The sequence below is a fragment of the Coprinopsis cinerea genome, assembly GCF_000182895.1.
Source record: "Coprinopsis cinerea okayama7#130 chromosome 8 map unlocalized cont3.8, whole genome shotgun sequence".
NCBI classification, from domain to species: domain Eukaryota; kingdom Fungi; phylum Basidiomycota; class Agaricomycetes; order Agaricales; family Psathyrellaceae; genus Coprinopsis; species Coprinopsis cinerea.
The window spans coordinates 1-16,947 of NW_003307537.1; the positions used below are offsets into that span (position 1 = coordinate 1).

The 16,947-nt window shown below is 52.9% G+C and overlaps 4 protein-coding genes across 4 annotated transcripts; 1 reads left to right on the forward strand and 3 right to left on the reverse strand.

The window, feature by feature from the left end:
- Positions 1-3,774: 3,774 nt before the first annotated feature.
- Positions 3,775-8,924, reverse strand: CC1G_14927 (hypothetical protein; the record flags this gene model as incomplete). Its single annotated transcript, XM_002910550.1, has 9 exons — positions 3,775-3,863; positions 3,918-4,421; positions 4,477-4,706; positions 4,762-5,224; positions 5,280-5,562; positions 5,612-5,704; positions 5,770-7,329; positions 7,389-8,117; positions 8,178-8,924. 9 exons carry the CDS (start codon positions 8,922-8,924, stop codon positions 3,775-3,777), a joined length of 4,698 nt encoding a protein of 1,565 aa, XP_002910596.1.
- A 390-nt stretch (positions 8,925-9,314) lies between these two features.
- Positions 9,315-11,681, reverse strand: CC1G_14928 (hypothetical protein; the record flags this gene model as incomplete). Its single annotated transcript, XM_002910551.1, has 1 exon — positions 9,315-11,681. The coding sequence occupies one exon, from the start codon at positions 11,679-11,681 to the stop codon at positions 9,315-9,317; it is 2,367 nt and encodes a 788-aa protein (XP_002910597.1).
- Positions 11,682-11,763: 82 nt separating this feature from the next.
- Positions 11,764-12,087, reverse strand: CC1G_14929 (hypothetical protein; the record flags this gene model as incomplete). The annotated part of the gene is made up of 2 exons (XM_002910552.1): positions 11,764-12,025; positions 12,083-12,087. 2 exons carry the CDS (start codon positions 12,085-12,087, stop codon positions 11,764-11,766), a joined length of 267 nt encoding a protein of 88 aa, XP_002910598.1.
- A 1,459-nt stretch (positions 12,088-13,546) lies between these two features.
- CC1G_13421 (hypothetical protein) lies at positions 13,547-16,853 on the forward strand (the record flags this gene model as incomplete). The annotated part of the gene is made up of 8 exons (XM_001835309.2): positions 13,547-13,724; positions 13,781-13,915; positions 13,966-14,130; positions 14,187-15,143; positions 15,203-16,081; positions 16,164-16,318; positions 16,382-16,664; positions 16,717-16,853. 8 exons carry the CDS (start codon positions 13,547-13,549, stop codon positions 16,851-16,853), a joined length of 2,889 nt encoding a protein of 962 aa, XP_001835361.2.
- Between the last annotated feature and the right edge of the window lie 94 nt (positions 16,854-16,947).

Below are 16,947 nucleotides of genomic sequence, written 5' to 3' on the forward strand. Positions count from 1 at the left end.
TCGGAGACTGGGGAATTTGGTGGCTGTGGTGGCTCTAACAGGTCGTGAAATAATGAGCATTAACTAGGCAGGAATGGAAAAAAAAAAAACATACACCGTAAGTGGCATGCTGGGAGTTCTAGACGATAGGTTAGTGGGGCGGCGATAACAGTTACTCAGGGGCAGTCTTACAAAAGACGCGATTTGGTCCTATAGAACAACGAATTGTGAATAAACTGAAAGATGGAGGGGAGAAAGGAATGACCATACATCAGATGACGATTTTTTTTGAGCGAGGTTGGTCGGCTGGGAGGGTGGGTCAGTGGGTGAGAGCTGAATAGTGGTACCATACTCACCATGGCGGAGCATACATGCCTGTCGATCTGGTTTTGGACGATGAACGACTGGCCGCAGGCGGTGCAGGATGGTAACATTTTGACGAGACAGGATGGGTAGGAGAGATGGGGCCAAGTTGGGAAAATATCAGGGAATTTTTGGGGTCGCTGACGAGGTAAGATGGGTAGGCGAGAGAGGGCCAAGTTGTGAAAATATCAGGGAAGTTTTGGGGTCGACAAAAAAGGTGATGCAATCAGCCGATAATGATAGGATTACTTAAGAAATGACATTCCCAGAAGGAGTGCCGCAGGGTGAGTTCTTACGGCGCCAATAAGCACATGATAAAGAACGATCTGTTTCCTGCTAAAGTAGAGTAGATACACACATTGAATAGTACAGAACACAAAACACGTATTAACAAATTGAATGGTTTGTGAGAACAAAGTAAGGACATGTGGTCGCCAAATTCGAGTGCGCTAAAAGTGACGATGATTAAAGGAGTAAGGTACAGACTTGGAATGACTGGTAAGGGGATACATTACTTTCTATTCGACTAAAGGCGGGATAGCCCATATTTTGGATGGGTCTATACAAATAGGGCACCGTGGGCCAGACCTATCAGTTTCTAAGTGGCGAAATTTCTAAGTGGCGAAACAGGTGCGCCCGCAATGTAGCAGGCAAGGGCCCAGATTTCTTGGAGGTCATATTGTGGACCGTTTTTGGACAGGGCGGTGCGTGATGCACATAGTTTACTTAGGAAAAACATTTGGCGGCCAAATGCAGCTGGGAGGGGCGGCATTTCGGAGTTGCGCCTAAAAATAGGAATTGGATCAAATGTGACGGGCCTGATTTTGAACAGGCACCGGAAGGAGACACTCAGAGCTTTTGAGAGACGAAAGAAGGGCTCCCGAATGCAGCAGGCAGGGGCCCTTATCGCTCAAATGTGATGGGGGTTATTTGTGGACAAGGCACCATGGATGGGACTCAAACCTTTTGACAGGTAAAATTCAGGTAAAACACGACGACCCGAATGCAGCAGGGAGGGGCCCACATGCACACCTACTACGCTTGATTGGAATTCGATCAAATTTGATGGACCTGATGATCGGCAGGGCGCCGGTGGACGACATCCAGAATTTTTGACAGGCGAAATATAAGCAGCCATATGCAGCAGGCAGGGCGCCTTATCAGCTGATTGAAAATATCGCTCCCATAGATGGGACCCATAATTCTTGACAGGGAAAACACGGCGACCGAAATGCAGGGGCCCACATGTGGCTTAACTGCTGTTAAAATGAGAAGTCGATCAAAACTGATGGACAGCACCCAGTCAACGGCACCCATAATTTGTGACAGGTAAATGATGGCCACCCATATGTTAACATGGCCATCTAAAGATGATGGACAGCAGCAGTCGACGGCACCCAGAATTTGCGACAGATAAATGATCGCCACCCATATGTAAATGATGGCCTAAGGCGGCTCCAGTAGACAGCACCCAGAATTTGCGACAGGTAAATGATCGCCACCCATATGTTCTTGGCAGAGGCCCATATTCCTGACGCGCATCACAGATCTGCAGATCGATCATATCAAATGGCCACCCATATGTAAATGATGGCCTAAGACGGCTCCAGTAGACAGCACCCAGAATTTGCGACAGGTAAATGATCGCCACCCATATGTTCTTGGCAGAGGCCCATATTCCTGACGCGCATCACAGATCTGCAGATCGATCATATCAAATGGCCACCCAGAAGTTTACGACAGGTAAATGATGGGAACCCATACTAACAATGATCGACAGAAGCTGTCGACGCCACCCTAAGTTTTATGACAGGTAAATGATGGCAACACATGTAGAAATGATGGCGACCTGTATGTTAACATGGCCACGTAAAAATAAGTAATGGACGGAAGCAGTAGACGGCGACCCAGATGTAAATGATGGGAACCCATATGTTAACATGGGCTTAGATGGGAACCCGTATGGGAATGATGGCGACCCATATGTTAACATGGCCACCTAAAAATGATTGACGGAAGCAGTAGACGGCACCCAGAATTCGTGACAGGTAACTGATGGCCACCCATATTCATGACGTGCTTGACAGGATCTGCCGATCGAGGGTCTCAAATGGGGTAATGCAAAGGTGAATGTGGGGCCAAAATACGTGAACAGATACTTATCGAATTCTCATCTCTGGCGATTAGGTCAGCAACGGAGACTAAGTGGTCATAGCCGTTCGAACGTACCATCTAGGCTTGAGCGTTCTGTGAAGCTATGGGTTAGTGCTCGCAACGCTTTAGGGCAGGCTTCCGGAGACTTCTGAGAACTTACCTGGTGATAGCACCTCACCGAGGTCATTAAAGGTGTTCTAGTAAGAACTTAGACGACAGTTTATGATGTATGACATCGGAGTGGGCCCGTCCGCCGCTCTCAGAAGCTCAATTTGGGCTGCGTCACAGGCACGGTAGGCGCTTTGTCACTCTAGGGCGGGCTCATTTGCGTTGACCCAGCCTTTGGCATCCAAGAATCCTTTGTTGAATTACTGGAATGGTGGGTGAAAACAATGCACAATCGATTCGACTTTATCTACCTTATATCTAAGTTCCAGTAGATAATGTAAGCTACGATACATCGAATAAATACCCGACTTCTCGCCAACACAGGCCCATCTCGGATGGACGAACAATAATAAAGGTTTTACCAGAAAACCTTGGTGCATTGGTGCGGCGAAGCTACGAGCCTTCGCCAAAGTATCTCAACATCTTCCCAAAATCAAACTGTGGATTCAAACTCCACATGTTCTTAGGTATTTAACGAAGGCCTATTGACGTCCTACTTGCTCCTTGTACTCAGAATAGCTGGCATGAATTGATAAATGTTTTTCTTTCTCTTTCGGTAGGTTACGAGCACCGCGTCGGTGGCTGGTAAGCATATGCTGGTATTACAGGAAGACCCGACCCTAGCCCGTCCGATCCTTTGCTTGTGTGCTCCACCCGACATGGGTTAGACCTACCGCTTCTCGTCGAAATTTACGAGGTCGAAACATCTGCTCGAGGGTGAGTTTGCCCCACGCAGGACTCACAACAGCGTCCAAGAAATGGAAGAGGCGTCGATCATCTGGACCACTCTCATCGGCATCAATCGGACTCCGGGATTCGCAGATCCCTATAGCGAGGGCGAATAGCATAACGAGTTACGAGTTAAGCGATTGTGCAAAATGGCGGAAACATAAGGAGAGGAGAAATCTAAGGTAGAGGGTGTAAAAGGTACTGGCTTTGGAAACTGAGCAATGTGGTAGAGAGAGAGGCGTTCGGTATTGAAAACATTTGAATGACGCCAGTAGAAGGAAGAATAAGACGATAAAATGTTGGAGAAATCAGTTCGGGAATTTTGAAAAGACCAACGCGTTTTTCGGACAACCCTTCGCCTGCCCCTGCCCTTCTACGCACTCAATTCTCCTTGATTTCCATGCCTTCCAGCAAGGAAATCAAGGAAGGTGTGGCACCCTTGCGCATGAGCTGCCAGTGGTCCAGCGGTTCTGGGACAGAGGAGATGATCAATTAATGAAATTTGATATACGGATGGGACTTACCAATCGGATGCCTGGGCTGCACTGGGACGGCGAGTACCAGCTCGTAGTGCAATGTTCTCATGGCCCAGATTTCGTCGCTGTCGTATTCTGCTTCGAAACCGTCCTTGATCTTTTCGTGCATGAGGGCTACCTGTTCTGCAGCCACATAAAGTGGGCTTTCGAGAGTTTCTTGATCAGTCTTTTCGAAAAAATCCTGCCAGAGAGAACAGATAATGCTCATCTGGACGCCGAGAACATGGCGGAAGACATCTTTGAAAGGGAGCAGTGTGACCACGGCGTCATGTCCGAGCTTCCAAGAGAATTCGTAGCTGTCATTGAGGACTTGGACAAGCTTCCAGGCAGCGCCTCGTATCGTGGAAGCGTAGTACATATCCTGGGCTGTCATGCCGTCCTCCGTATAGGTGTCGGGGTGGAAGAGCTCGGAAGTCATCGCAATGACGAGTAGCGCGATAAGATTCTCGGCGTCCGGTATACACGTGGGATCAAGGATATGCTGCTCGTACTCTGAAATCAAAGGGGGGTTAACCTGGAGCGGGGGAAAGAACGGCGACAGACTTACCTGGAAGAGGGACTTTGTCAACGTGATGGCGGTACTGGAACAGGAGCATGCGGTGTAGAACCATCAGGAACTCAGGGTGGTCAGAGTTCGTAACGTATCGGTCGGAGCAGAAACATATAACCATTGACAAGAAGGTCTGCACAAGCGTTCGCACGTTGAAGAAATGCTGCCCGTCGCATACTGAGTCCTCGATGGTGTACACGGCATGCAACATCCCCGGTGGCTGCAATCTATTCAAAGGCAGGGCGGTAAGAAAGGGCGCGATGACGGACGTAAGAAACCTACATTTCCATTCCAGGCTCCAGGTATATAGCCTCAGCCCTCCATCCGGGTAAGCTTGGTTCGTATACGTCCAGGTCGAAGTAGTCTTGTCTCCGGCATTGTGACCTAAGACCCTCTGCGCAAGGCGTAAAATTGATCCACACCTTGGCCCCGCTTCGGCATACCACTCGAGTGCTGGCTCCGTCGGCGTCCATATGTAATGCATGGCTGGCGCCAGCCGTGGCTGCGATGGACCAGTTGGTGGCACCCGTTGGGAATTTGGCCGTATCCAACGCGCCCTTCGATGATTTGGTGGCAACCCACGACGCGGTGTCTGAACTATGGTCGGCGATATGGGGAAGGGCAACCCCGTCCAACGACAATGCGTTGAGAATGCGTCTCTGATGCAGAGGTTTTAGAGACTCCTCAATGATTCGACGGAGCGGTGAGGTGACCATGCGTGTGGGACCAATGGGTAACGTGAAGTCTGCATTGCACGCCATGAAAACGAGTGAGCGCAAAACTTAGCGAAAAATACTGACCTTGGAGGGTAACCTCTTCGCTGGGGTTCATGACAGCGGCCATCTGTTTGGCATCCGATAACTTCCATAGGCGTTGTGTGGACGCGGCATGTGTAATGACGATGGTGCGACCCTCGGAATACAGCTTGACCCTTCCTTGCTCTCCAATGCGCTCGTATTCGTCCGACGAGATCACTCTGAACGCAGACAGCTCTGGCTTTACAACATGTAGGGGCCTTTGATCGACGTAGCTGTCCCTAACACGATCCCACAAATGGAAGAAAAGGTGAAGGTCCTCCTCGCGCTGCTACAATGAGCGCGTGCTGGAGGGGTTAAACGAATCAAACACTTACGTGAGCGGTAGGACGGAAGGTATGAGTTTGCAAGCCATCCGCGCTGTAAATGTGGACGTCATCTTCTCTGCTAATGGAAGCCCCAGTAATCCTCTACAAACACATAAGACGTCAGGAGAGGCTTTGCGCGGGGACACAAGATAATGGGTTAGACGTACCTTTATGTCATTCGAATCTTGGATGTAGGGCGAATTTGAATTCTTAACTCCACTAAGGCGAAGGGCCCCGCTCTGAAGAGAAGGTGCGTTTGACTCGTGCCACAGACATGTTTGGATGAAGGTCTGCCACTCCCTGGTCTTGACGGCGTAGAGGTAGTTTGTAGGTCTGCCCCTCTGAGACTTTTCGGTTTCATTGTCGGAGTCTGTCTCGACTTCAGACAGGTCGGCCAAGGGAGCCTCTCTGGCAAACTTCTTCTTGCGTTGGATGGTGGCCTGATCGTAAGCCTTGCGATGTGCCGGAGCGGGGGAGGAACCGATGGGCATGGACGGAATGGTGGACGAGCGCCGGACCCTCTGGCTAGCAACGCTCGACGCTAGCTTCTCGCTGATGGCCCGGGTTGCTTCGAGTTTCTTCTTGGTTTGATGGACCTGGTCGGCTATGTCGGGGAACTTCCGAGTCACTGCCTTGATCAGAAGGCGAGCGTGTACAGGGTCGACCTCTTCCCATGGATCGCTTTCACCCTCTTCGTCGGAGGATTCGTCACGAAGAAGCAGAGACTTGCCGTTCACTTGAAGGCTCCATGTCAGACTCTGAGAAGGCGACGGATGTTCTTTGTTATTCTTCCGAGGGCTAGGAAGGTACTCGTCATCATCGTCGTCGCCGCCGGGCGGGAGTTTGTTCTTCCCTTTTAAGTCCTTAGTGTTTTCCTTCTGTTTCTCCAGTCGCCTGGCCTCTTTTTCCTTCTCCTTCTCCAGTCGCCTGGCCTCTTTTTCCTTCTCCTTCTCCAGTCGCTTGGCCTCTTTTTCCTTCTCTTTCTCCAGTCGTTTGGCCTCTTTTTCCTTCTCCTTAGCCAGGGCCAATTGCTTCTGCCGGGCCACGCGCTCTTCCTCCGCCTGTTTCTCTCGGGCCAACCGCTCCTCCGCCTCCTTTTCCTTCGCAATGCGACTTGCCTCCTCCTCTTTCTCCTTCGCGATGCGTTCCTCCTGCTCCCGTGTTTCCCTCGCAATGCGATCGTCCTCTTTCCCCTTGTCGGTCGGTATTGGCTCGTGATCAGAAGGGTCCTCAGGGAGGTCGGAAAGCGGGCTCATATATTGCAAGCGTTGGGGGACGTTGGGTAATTCATGGGGATTGGGGGTCGTAGGTGGATGTGTTTCATCGTCGGTTGGGTCAACGTCCATCGCTTGAGGGTCTGTCGCAGGTAAAATGAGGGGTGGAAGGCCTGTAGAAGTGGTTCCCGGATTGTGTGGTAAATCGCGGCGCGTCTTTTTGGAGGGGGGATAATGCTGGGCTTCCTCGGGGTGCAGTTGCTCTAACCCTAGGCTCCTTGCCCTCTTCAAAGGAGGCCGGTTTGGGATAGCAGGTAATAGGCGGGGAGGGGAGAACCACATTGAGTCGGCGACCCGGGGTGCTACAGAAAGTTGCTCGAGTGCTGTCCTCATCGCGCGGAAGGCTGGAAAGACGTCTATCTGCCCTATGCCCATGTCGACTACCAACTTCATGAGTTGGGCCTGCGCCCCCGCCAGCTCGCTGGGATGGTCGTTTCCGATGTCGAAGGAGCCCTAGATAATATCGAGTTCATGTAGTTGAACATAGACGGCCTACAGGAGAAAATACTTACCTGAATGAGCCACTCGGGAGACGTCGTGCGTGTGTCAAGCCTTGTGTTGGCGGCGACGGTGATTGGCGTGATCATAGCGCTCAACCTTGAAGAACTGTTGGGAACCTGGGCGCATTCGGCACGAGTACCCGCTGAGGACCTAGGTGGAGGGGCAGCAATCTGGGTAGACACCGGGTTGGATGTGTCCCTAAGGGTGGGCTGGAGGACCTCCTGCATCAACCCGAGGACGCAGCCGTATATGTTCTCGACGAGGGTGAAAGCCCCTCCTGTCTCTCCAGCCGCCTTCATGGCTAGCGTGAATTTGGCGATACGGTCGTTCATGGTACCATCGCTTCTCAGGGGAATTGGTAGGTCCACCACAGGCTTTACCGCAGCAAGTTTTTGTCTGGCACGTTCCAAGGTGGTAGTCCAGTCGTCGCAAACGGGGATGAGGACCTGCTGTAAAACCGTTTTGGGAACGCTAATTGCCCAGTCCTTGCCAATGGGCTTCGGTCGCGAGGGCCTACGCAAAGCCCCAACGGCTAACAAATAGTATGAAAGAACCCTAAACTTTAAGAGGAACCTGAGCGTGGCATCGGTTGCGATCTTCCCCAAACGATTTAGGGCCTGAGGAAGACTGTTTGTTTCTTCAACGTGTCGTATTGCGGTAGCTAATACATGGATTGTAGGGTGTCCGCGTAAGCCCTTCCCCAACTCCCCTTCGATGAAATCAACTTCTTCCGCCAAACGCTGGGGTGCAAAGAAATGGTTAGCGGAGTACAGGAGCGGGAGGGAAGGGAAACGACTTACGCGAACTTCAGAGGGACAATTCGAGGCGTAGGACGCCCAAGTCTCTTCTGCGGTAGGCGTCTCCGACGGCAGGCAAACGAGTTTGGCTAATTGGGCACGAACTTCGGCCAACGAAAGGTCGGAGGAGGTCAAGCTGGAAGGCGAGGGGAACGACGGATTGAGGGCCTGTATGGGTGTTGATGTAGAAGCGACCCCGTAAGAGGTTTGGAAAGGGTCGCCATGGGAGGTTGTGGCGAAAAGAGGAATATGCAACGCGTGAGTGTGACCGTAGGGGTTAACGAGGAAAGGAGGAGGCGCTGCCCCAGGAAATCGTGTGCGTCCTTGGGTGAGGTTGACGGTTGACGCATGTCGACTAGGGGCACCCGGGGATTGAACCAAGGCCGACGTAGAAGCTTGAGGGGTGGGGGTCACCAGGGTGGGAGTTGGGATACGTGCGGACGACGGCGACGACGACGATGGCGGCGACCGCTGCGGCGAAAGAGGGAGGGGGGCGATGGGCGCGTGGGCTGACGGCCTGGTAGGTTGAGAAATCGGTGGGGTTGAATCGCCTGACTGGCCTTGAGACGACACCAGGTTCGTCCCCTGGGAGCTCCCAGGAGAGGATTGGTGCGAAACATGGGGTTGGAGTGTTGCTGGCGATTGGGTCGACGTTTGAGGTGGCTGAAGTTGGTGGGCGTTAGTCGTCTCTAGGGAGCTCCCAGGAGAGGACTTAGGCCCGTGAGAAGCGGAGGACTGGTGGGATTGCATTGTGCGCTGATGAGATGTAGAGATATGTGGGGAACTGCGAGATGGTCAGAAGGTTAGTCATCCAACGTATACATACGCCTGCTGACAAATGTTGTTCTCACGCTCACATGTACCGGTAGGACTTACCTGCCAATGGACTGGGTGTCGTTAGTCTCCGGTAGTATACAAGGGTACTATATTACAATAAACATTATCCCTAAGTCTCGACGGTTTCTCATGGAGGAGCTTACCTTGGTGCCAGGTGGCTGTCTTAGGATGTCTAAGTTTCTTTGGAAAAGGGTCGTAAACCGATCAATTCGTTTTATTTGGATACAAGGAGTAGTGCTGTAGGTAATCGGATGATATAGAAAAGCAACATAAGTGTCCACATTCGTAAGGAAACCGGAATTGTCACAAGCTAGCGGTGAGCCCAGATGCGGGGCAGTTGGAGGCCAAAAATGCGCGCGCTGACGCTTCGCGGTTGTGCCTGAGTCGACGGAGGTCAGGGCGCCCTCGCAAAAAAGATCTCCATTGAGTGTTGGTCATGGGCTGCGCCCCCTTGCGGATATCCTCCAACCTGTTCTGGTAATGGTTCTCCCGATAGCTGGTCCACCTTCCGTAATTTTCACCGCTGTCGTGATGGTCGAAGGTTTCAGGAAGTGGCCACCAGGACTTGAGGGAAAATTGGTCCGACCCACGTCCAGTGAAGCAGATGTAACTCCCGCACAAGATCTGGACTTCCTCTGTGGTAAGAGCGTCGTCGATGAGCTGATGTCCTGTGCGAGGGTGAACAAGGGCCAATCCAGGAGCGCCTGTAGGTCCTGCGAGGGCGTCCCATGGGGATAGAACAGAAACCGCCAGTCGCCACAAAATACCTCCACGTTGGATAGCTGCCCTCATCCGAGGATCAGCGAGGAGAAGAGCGCGCGCATGGAGGTAGGCGTCGTAATCGCGCTGAGTGAAAACATAGCCAGGGGTTCGAATTGGCAAGGCCTGCGGGGGCGGACGCAGGTAGGTGGAACGGGAAGGGAATTCCAGTGTGACGGGAGCCAAGGTGTGAAACCGTATTCCCGCAGTGGCGAGATGGACCGCAAGGTCGCGTAATCCAAGACGATGGAGGCGCATTACAAGGACTGCGTCGTCGGCGGTGGTCACCGAGAGAAGCCATGGGCCGGTGGTCTCATCGAACTGGAAGACATATAGAGGGGGGACCAGAGCTTGATCATTGGCGTCGCGGGAGACCAAAAACCACTTGTAGAGATAGGGGCTTGATGTCAAGGGGTCGCGGTTGGTAGCATCCAGGTCGAAGTTGTCAGGATGGGGTCGTCCTGACTTTTTGCAAAATTGTTCCAAGAAACCCACTGCCAGGTGGCACAGGGGTGACTGGAAGAACGGGCTGGAGAGGGAAGTGGTGGGATGGAACCCCAAGGTCCGTAAGAGCCAGACCCTTTGTGGTTCAGGCAAGGCGACGGTTGGGCGATCTGTAGGCATGGGGAGTGGAGGGACGAACCCATAGTACCGGACGAGGACGGCGAGGACTTCGTCGGCAAGTCCTTGTTCATCCTGGCGGGTGGAGGGAAGGAATTGATCTGGAGAGGAGTCTTCAGGGAGAATCGGGGGAACGTAAATGTGGCTGACATGGTGAGGAGAGGAAACAGTGCTCGACTGGGCGGCGAGTTGAAGGTCTTTGCCGTCACCCGTTACGTCTGGCAAGGCCCCGTCGGAGGATACAAGGCAGGGTTGGGCGGAGAGTGAATGGTCAGACCCTGGCGCCGTTGCGTCTGGCAAGACCCCGTCAACAGGGACCAGTACATCTTGGCCATAGTAGTCGTTGATAAGTTCGGCTGCCTCTGCGGTGACCTCACCTGGAGCCAAATCGAAACAGCAATGCCACGTCTGGTTGATAGGGTCGTACCACTTCTGTGCGGAGGTGTACTCGTCGAGGATGTCGGTGTCTCCAGCCAGCTCTCTGACTAGGCGGGAAGGGTCGCGAGGATCAGCACTCCAAAGGACGACTCGGCATTTCGAAGTTTTAGGAGTCGCCCTCCTGCCTGCCCACCGCTGCCGTTCCACTTCGCTAGAAGTGCGCATCATCTCAGCGATCGCCTCTTCCCTTCGAGAGATGAACGCGCGCATTTCGTCGCCCCTACTCTGGGAATGATGGTTATCCTCATGGCGAAGGCTGCTGGTGGGTACAGTGGTTTCTGATGGTGGCGGTGGAGAGGGTGAAAGACGAAGGCTGGGGCCAGGCGTCGGGGGTGCGCTGACGAAAAGCTGGAGTTCATGTGGCTGGGGGAAGATGGCAGTGCCTGCATTGGGATATTTCTTTTGGGCATCCTTGAGGTTGAACCAGACAGGGACGTTGTAGGCGACAAACCAGTCCGGAGAGGGTTGTTGTGCATCCCTGTCCGGTCCAAAGTCAAGGAAAATTCCGGCACGTTGGGTTAATCCGCTGAAATCAAATACTGAGGAACACAGGAAGCCTTCGATCCAGGTGATATCGAAGCGGGCTTCGAGCAAGCGCTCAATCCAGGTCGGGTAATAGAGGCCCTGTCGTCCTGCTTCGAGACGGATTGACGCTCGGGTTTCTTGCTCATGCCGGATCCAAGCAACACAAAAGGCGATCAACCCTTGCCAGACTCCAAACCATTCGGACGATTCGCGAACGGAAGTAAAAACTTGCCGATAGGGGCGGTGGTGTCTCGTGTATCCGAGGGCTGACGGAAGGAAGGGGGCGACGGCTGGGATGGCGAATTTAGCAATGAGGACGACGACCATGTCCGATAGACCGTTTTCAAGCCTAAGCCAGGCATTCTTGACGTCCGAATGTAGGATAGTGCCACGACTGGTGAGCTCCACTTCAGGAGAGCGTGCGAGGGATAGGCGATTGAAGGGCGGTCGAGTAGGTGTCAGGAACGATGGGTATAAATGACGTCCATCCGTAAGCGCGTGTCCACCAACGAGGAGAGTGGAAGTGGGAAAGGCGAGAGGTGGGCTTGAACGGGTTGCGATCCATGGAGTGCTCCCTCGCAGGAGGGGGCAACTCTTCAATGGGGATCTGGCAGTTCGGCGAATACCATATGTCGCCGTTGGCTTGGAAAAGCCTTCCGCCGGTAGTAGTGCTAGAGGAACGTGGGGTCAGGGCAAAACCGATGCAGCTGATGTGATGCGGGGCTCACTTCATTGGGAAAAGGGAACGTGAATTGGGAAAATGAGGCCAGGAAAACGCGCGAGGCGAGGGTAATGTTGGATTGGGAGTATCGGCTACGACACCTGGAAAACGCCCAAGGTGAGGTAGTAGTTATACGGGGTTTTGTTCGGGTGGTTGTTGACTTGTTGACTGGCAAGGGTAGTAATGTATCGGTGACGACACCTGGAAAACGCCCAAGGTGAGGTTTGATACGGATGGGATCAGGTTGAGATAGATATGAGGGTGAAAAGGGGTATGAAATACCGGACAACTTCACCTGGAAAACGCCCAAGGTGAGGTTGTGGTTGTGACTAGAGATGTCCCAAGGAGAAATCCCCGAGATACATAGTAAAGTGACGTGGGAAATGTTGAGTCATCAGCCGTAGCGATACGTGTGATGACTAAGGTGACGCGTATAGCTCCCTTCCACAGCCATGTAGGATTACCATGATACCCCACCATGGGCGACTTCCGGGTGCGGTATCAGGGTAGTTGGTCGACGAGTGGATGGATATGAGGGCTGTGGAGGCAACAGATGCCGGGGAGGTGGTAGTGGATCAGCGAGGGTGGCAAGGGAGGCAGTAAAGGGGAGGGTCAGGGTGGCACGTACATTTCATGGTCATGGGCGTCTTCCAGACCTTGAAATGATGCGAGGAGGACCTGAAGAAGGTATAGGAAGGTCTACTGACCGGACTCTTACCATGTAAGTGTCTGTATTAACGGAGGGCGGCGAGGTTGCGCAGGACTAACGTTGCTCTTTAATTTTGACGGGGAAAATTCAGATTGATTGCTTCGTCGCGGAAGAGCAGCAACCGCGTTTCAAGCAGCATGGCGGGCCTTTTGCGAATACGGAGTTCGTCACGAAGATCCAATGAATCCGTTTCTTGTGCTAGATTCAAGGTCTTCTCGAATCAAGATCCTTTCGTGGCGACGAGGAGCGAGGGTGCACCCGTATTCAGGATTTGGGATACTACACAGTCAGATGGGAGTGAAGTGAATGGGTGGAATGTTGGGAAAATTTGGTGGGGTCGGAGGATGGCTATTCGTCAAAGAACATGGGTTGTGACCAGTCGACGAGGTGGCGCCTTGGGGAGGGGGAGGTGAGGGCAGGAGCACTATTGGGTGGGGGTCAGCGGGGGTTTCGGGGACATAGCGGGTATCTGATACGTGGATTCAGGGGGCGCGGGCCGACCCTTGTAGAGGCGGAAAATGTGGGCTGGGCTTAGGGACGGGGGATATTGCATGGATGGGGAAGGCGGGGGGTCAGCGAGCGCGAGGCTAACCCCATATCAGTAAATGGAGGTATATTTTGAGAATAGATGTCCATAAGGCCCAAAATACGATGTGACTTTTCAGGTATCTTGATACCCTTGGAACGCGGGGGATTGCTGCTACATTGAGGCGACCAGTTATTGTGACCGACTTGGCGACGCTGTCGGGAGATGAGTTGACCATGCTGTATAATTCTGACAGCTATAGTAGCGCTCCGTATGGCAACAGAGAGGCTGTGGACAGGGCGAAAGCATTCAAGGAGCACTGCCTCAGGTGGAGCCATACCATACCACTGTGTGTCGCTAGCGACCTCAGTAAAGTGGAGTTGGACAGCGAGCCTAACCCAAACATTCGGCGAGGTAGGTCGGTTCGCGTTTGCACCAGGCCCCATGTTGACATATGCGGCGACTTGTAGCAGTGACCAAGGTGATTCGAAACAAGAAGAGTGACAAGGGGAACACGTCTGCGGATGGGGGAGCAAAACGTCCAAGAGAAGATGAAGACGATGAGAGTGGAGGTGACGAAGGACCGGCTAAGCGGTCGCGTACAGGTATTTTGGGACTTGCACCGGCAGGGGAGAAAGGCTGAGATGATACACAGATAGCGGCACCAGCTTAGGGCAAGGTGAAGGAGAGGTCGACGGAGGGAGAGGGGCACAAGTGGGTGGGGGGGGCAGCGGAGGTGAAGGGGGAGATGTGGGCGGCGGCGGGGACGAACAAGTAGATGAGGATGGATCTGGTGACAAAGGCGACGAGGAAATGTCAAGTAAGCAGAGGAAGAGTTGATGCGATGTTGAAACGACAGACTGACCCTTATTGTAGGGCTATGGGACATACTGGACCCAAAAGCAATAGAACTAGCCACGTCTATGATGGCGGCGACTCATGGGCCAATACGGAACTCACCAAGGTCAACTACAGATACAGAGATCTGGGGAGAGCTTGGGGGGGTGTACAGGACGAACGACATTTCAATGGTGTTGAACGTCAGGCGCGGGCTAGAGGGGCAGGTGATGAAAGACGCTGCGACGGTGTTGATCGAGCGGGGGCACCTCTTATTGGTGGACTACACCGCATGGTCATGGTTGGAGAGGACCCTCCATGACGCTTTCAGCAGCTACGTGGGGGGTGATAGGTCGCATTGGCTCTACCCCTTGTTCCAGAGGGTGGGGTCATACATGGCGGTACGAGTTAACGCCCTTACTCTGAAGGCCAGCGACTACTTCCCAGGGGCAGGTGAAAGTACGACACAACTGCCACCTCTCAAGACACTGGATAAAGCAGAGGAGACATTCGATAACCTCAGAGCCATCATTGAACCGGTGATGTTGAGCTGGCTGGATTACCCGGCCAAACCGGTAGACAAGGCGAGGGGGTGGCTGCTGCGGGTGCTCGTTCACTATCTGGGTCCTGTGGCTCTTTATCTCCCACAAACGTGGAATGTATGGCAGCAGATGGCAACGGTGATCGATCCGGGTGGTCGGAAACCTAGTGAGCGGAAAGGGAAGGCGTGGAAGGAAGCTGTACGGACCTACATGGGGAGGGCGGATTTGGATAGGACAAGGGAGGCCACGAGAATGTTTGAGGAGCGTCTATTCGAGGTTTCAGGAATGAATGCAAATGAACTTCGGATCGTGGTATCATCAAGCCTGGCAGCACCATTGGACCTCGAGGTCGAGGAGTTTGGGGACGAGCCAAGGGTGCTTGTGGGAGTTGCTTCGGCCATTCCTGGGGTGCAAGGAGAAGTGGGCGGATGGGAAATTTGTGATGGAGGTTTGTGTGAGTATGAACAAGTGCTAATCCCGAGGACCTGTTGAGGAACTGAAAATTATTTTTAGCGGTGTTCGACCGGGTTGCGCTGGACCAGTTTTTCGATCAAATCCGACTTCTGTACCCACTGCTGGAGAACCCTAACGAGGCGCCAGCGAAACCGGGCCCAAAGGAAGGGAAGGTAGCGAGAAGAACCTTCAAGTTCCTAAAGAACGTGTACGACAGCAGGGACAAGAAGTTACCATTCCGCGATCTGGCGCCATCCAGAGCCACGATACTGCGGGAGAGCGGCCCCTTCTCTGATTCAAACCTTAGGACAAGGGCCGGGTTCTTTAGCGCATTGGTATACCGAGGAGCGACGCACAACACCCCGTTTCTGGTAGAACGTAGGCGACATTTCTTCCTGAACCTCGACGACTTCCAACAAGCCGTGAAGGATTGCGGGGAGCAAGACGATACTTTTTTCGTCAACAAGAACGCGTACGGTGTTTGCACTAACCGAAGCCTCGACCACGTCCCTTCGTACTGGGAGGCGTCTGGGAAGAGAGTGTACCTGGACTGGCTGGAGGGGAAGGTATCAGCGCCGTCATTCGTGGCCTTATTCGAAATGTTCCTCCAAGACCCGGAACTGCGAGGCTTTGGGGGACTCACCTCCTATCTACTGGCGTCAGACTATGCTATAGCTGGGTGCGTCGACATGCCCTCCGAGGCAGATATGGCAGAAGTCATTGTGCGGTTGAGCGCGGGCGGATTGGGGGGACTGGCGAAGCTGATGGGGAAGACCCGAGAGGAGTTGAAAAAGGACGCCAAAGCAGTTCTACAAGCGTTCTCAAGTCTTCACAACGTGGTTAGGGAGAGGATAGAGGCGGGGATACTAGAAAAGATGGGCTTCAGGCCTGTTCGTGCTAGAGCACATGCTCTGCAAATTCCTTCGCTTACCGCAAAAGGTGTACCATGATATATATGAGTAATCATCGCTATACAGTGCACCAATTGAATGGTTTTCTGTACGTCATTTCTGTACATCAGCGCAGATGGAACAGGTGTTGGGTTATCAGGGAGTTGCCGAAGACTCGGGAGTTGCCGGCAGGATTAAGTCGATCCCCCAGGGTACAACGCGGTCAACAATTTACCCTGACATGTGCGTAGGAGAAGAATGGTGGAGCGTCCAGGTGGACTGGAAGGTAAGCTGATCAGGGTTAGCGATAGGACGTCGAGAAGCTAACTGAAAAGGGTTAAAACAACAGGAGCCTCTGGGGGATCACAACGAAAACTTAATAGAGAATGGCCTCCTGAAGAGACACATCGAGGACTACCATTGGGTGTGGTCATTGGATGATGGAGAGGAGGCGCCCCACGCGAGGAGAGCCTTGACAGAAACGTTGAGCTACGTGGAACAAGGCGAAGAGGTGGAGGCGTTGAAGACGATGTTGCTAGAGAGGGACGATCATTCGAGGAATGGGGCGGAAGATCCAAGGTTTTTGGCAGCAGTTCAGGACAGATTCGCTAGGAGGATAATGAATGTGTTAAGTGAGTTGCGCTGTGGTTGTGGTGAGAGCATGGGGTACTGAAAAACGATTAGGAAAAGCAGGAATGTTCAATCACCCTGATTGGGAAGGGAAGCCAGAGCTGGACTACGAGTGTCGCCCCTTCTTTGCGCTGGATGTTTTCGTGGACAGCGAAGAGTTGTTTGAAGCCTTTTTGGCACGGAACTGGTAGTATTCGACAAATATTACAGTGTTGGAATGCAAAAAAGACATAAGAAACGATCTAGAAAGGTCGCTGAGATAACCAAGCCTGCCCTGTGAGGTTG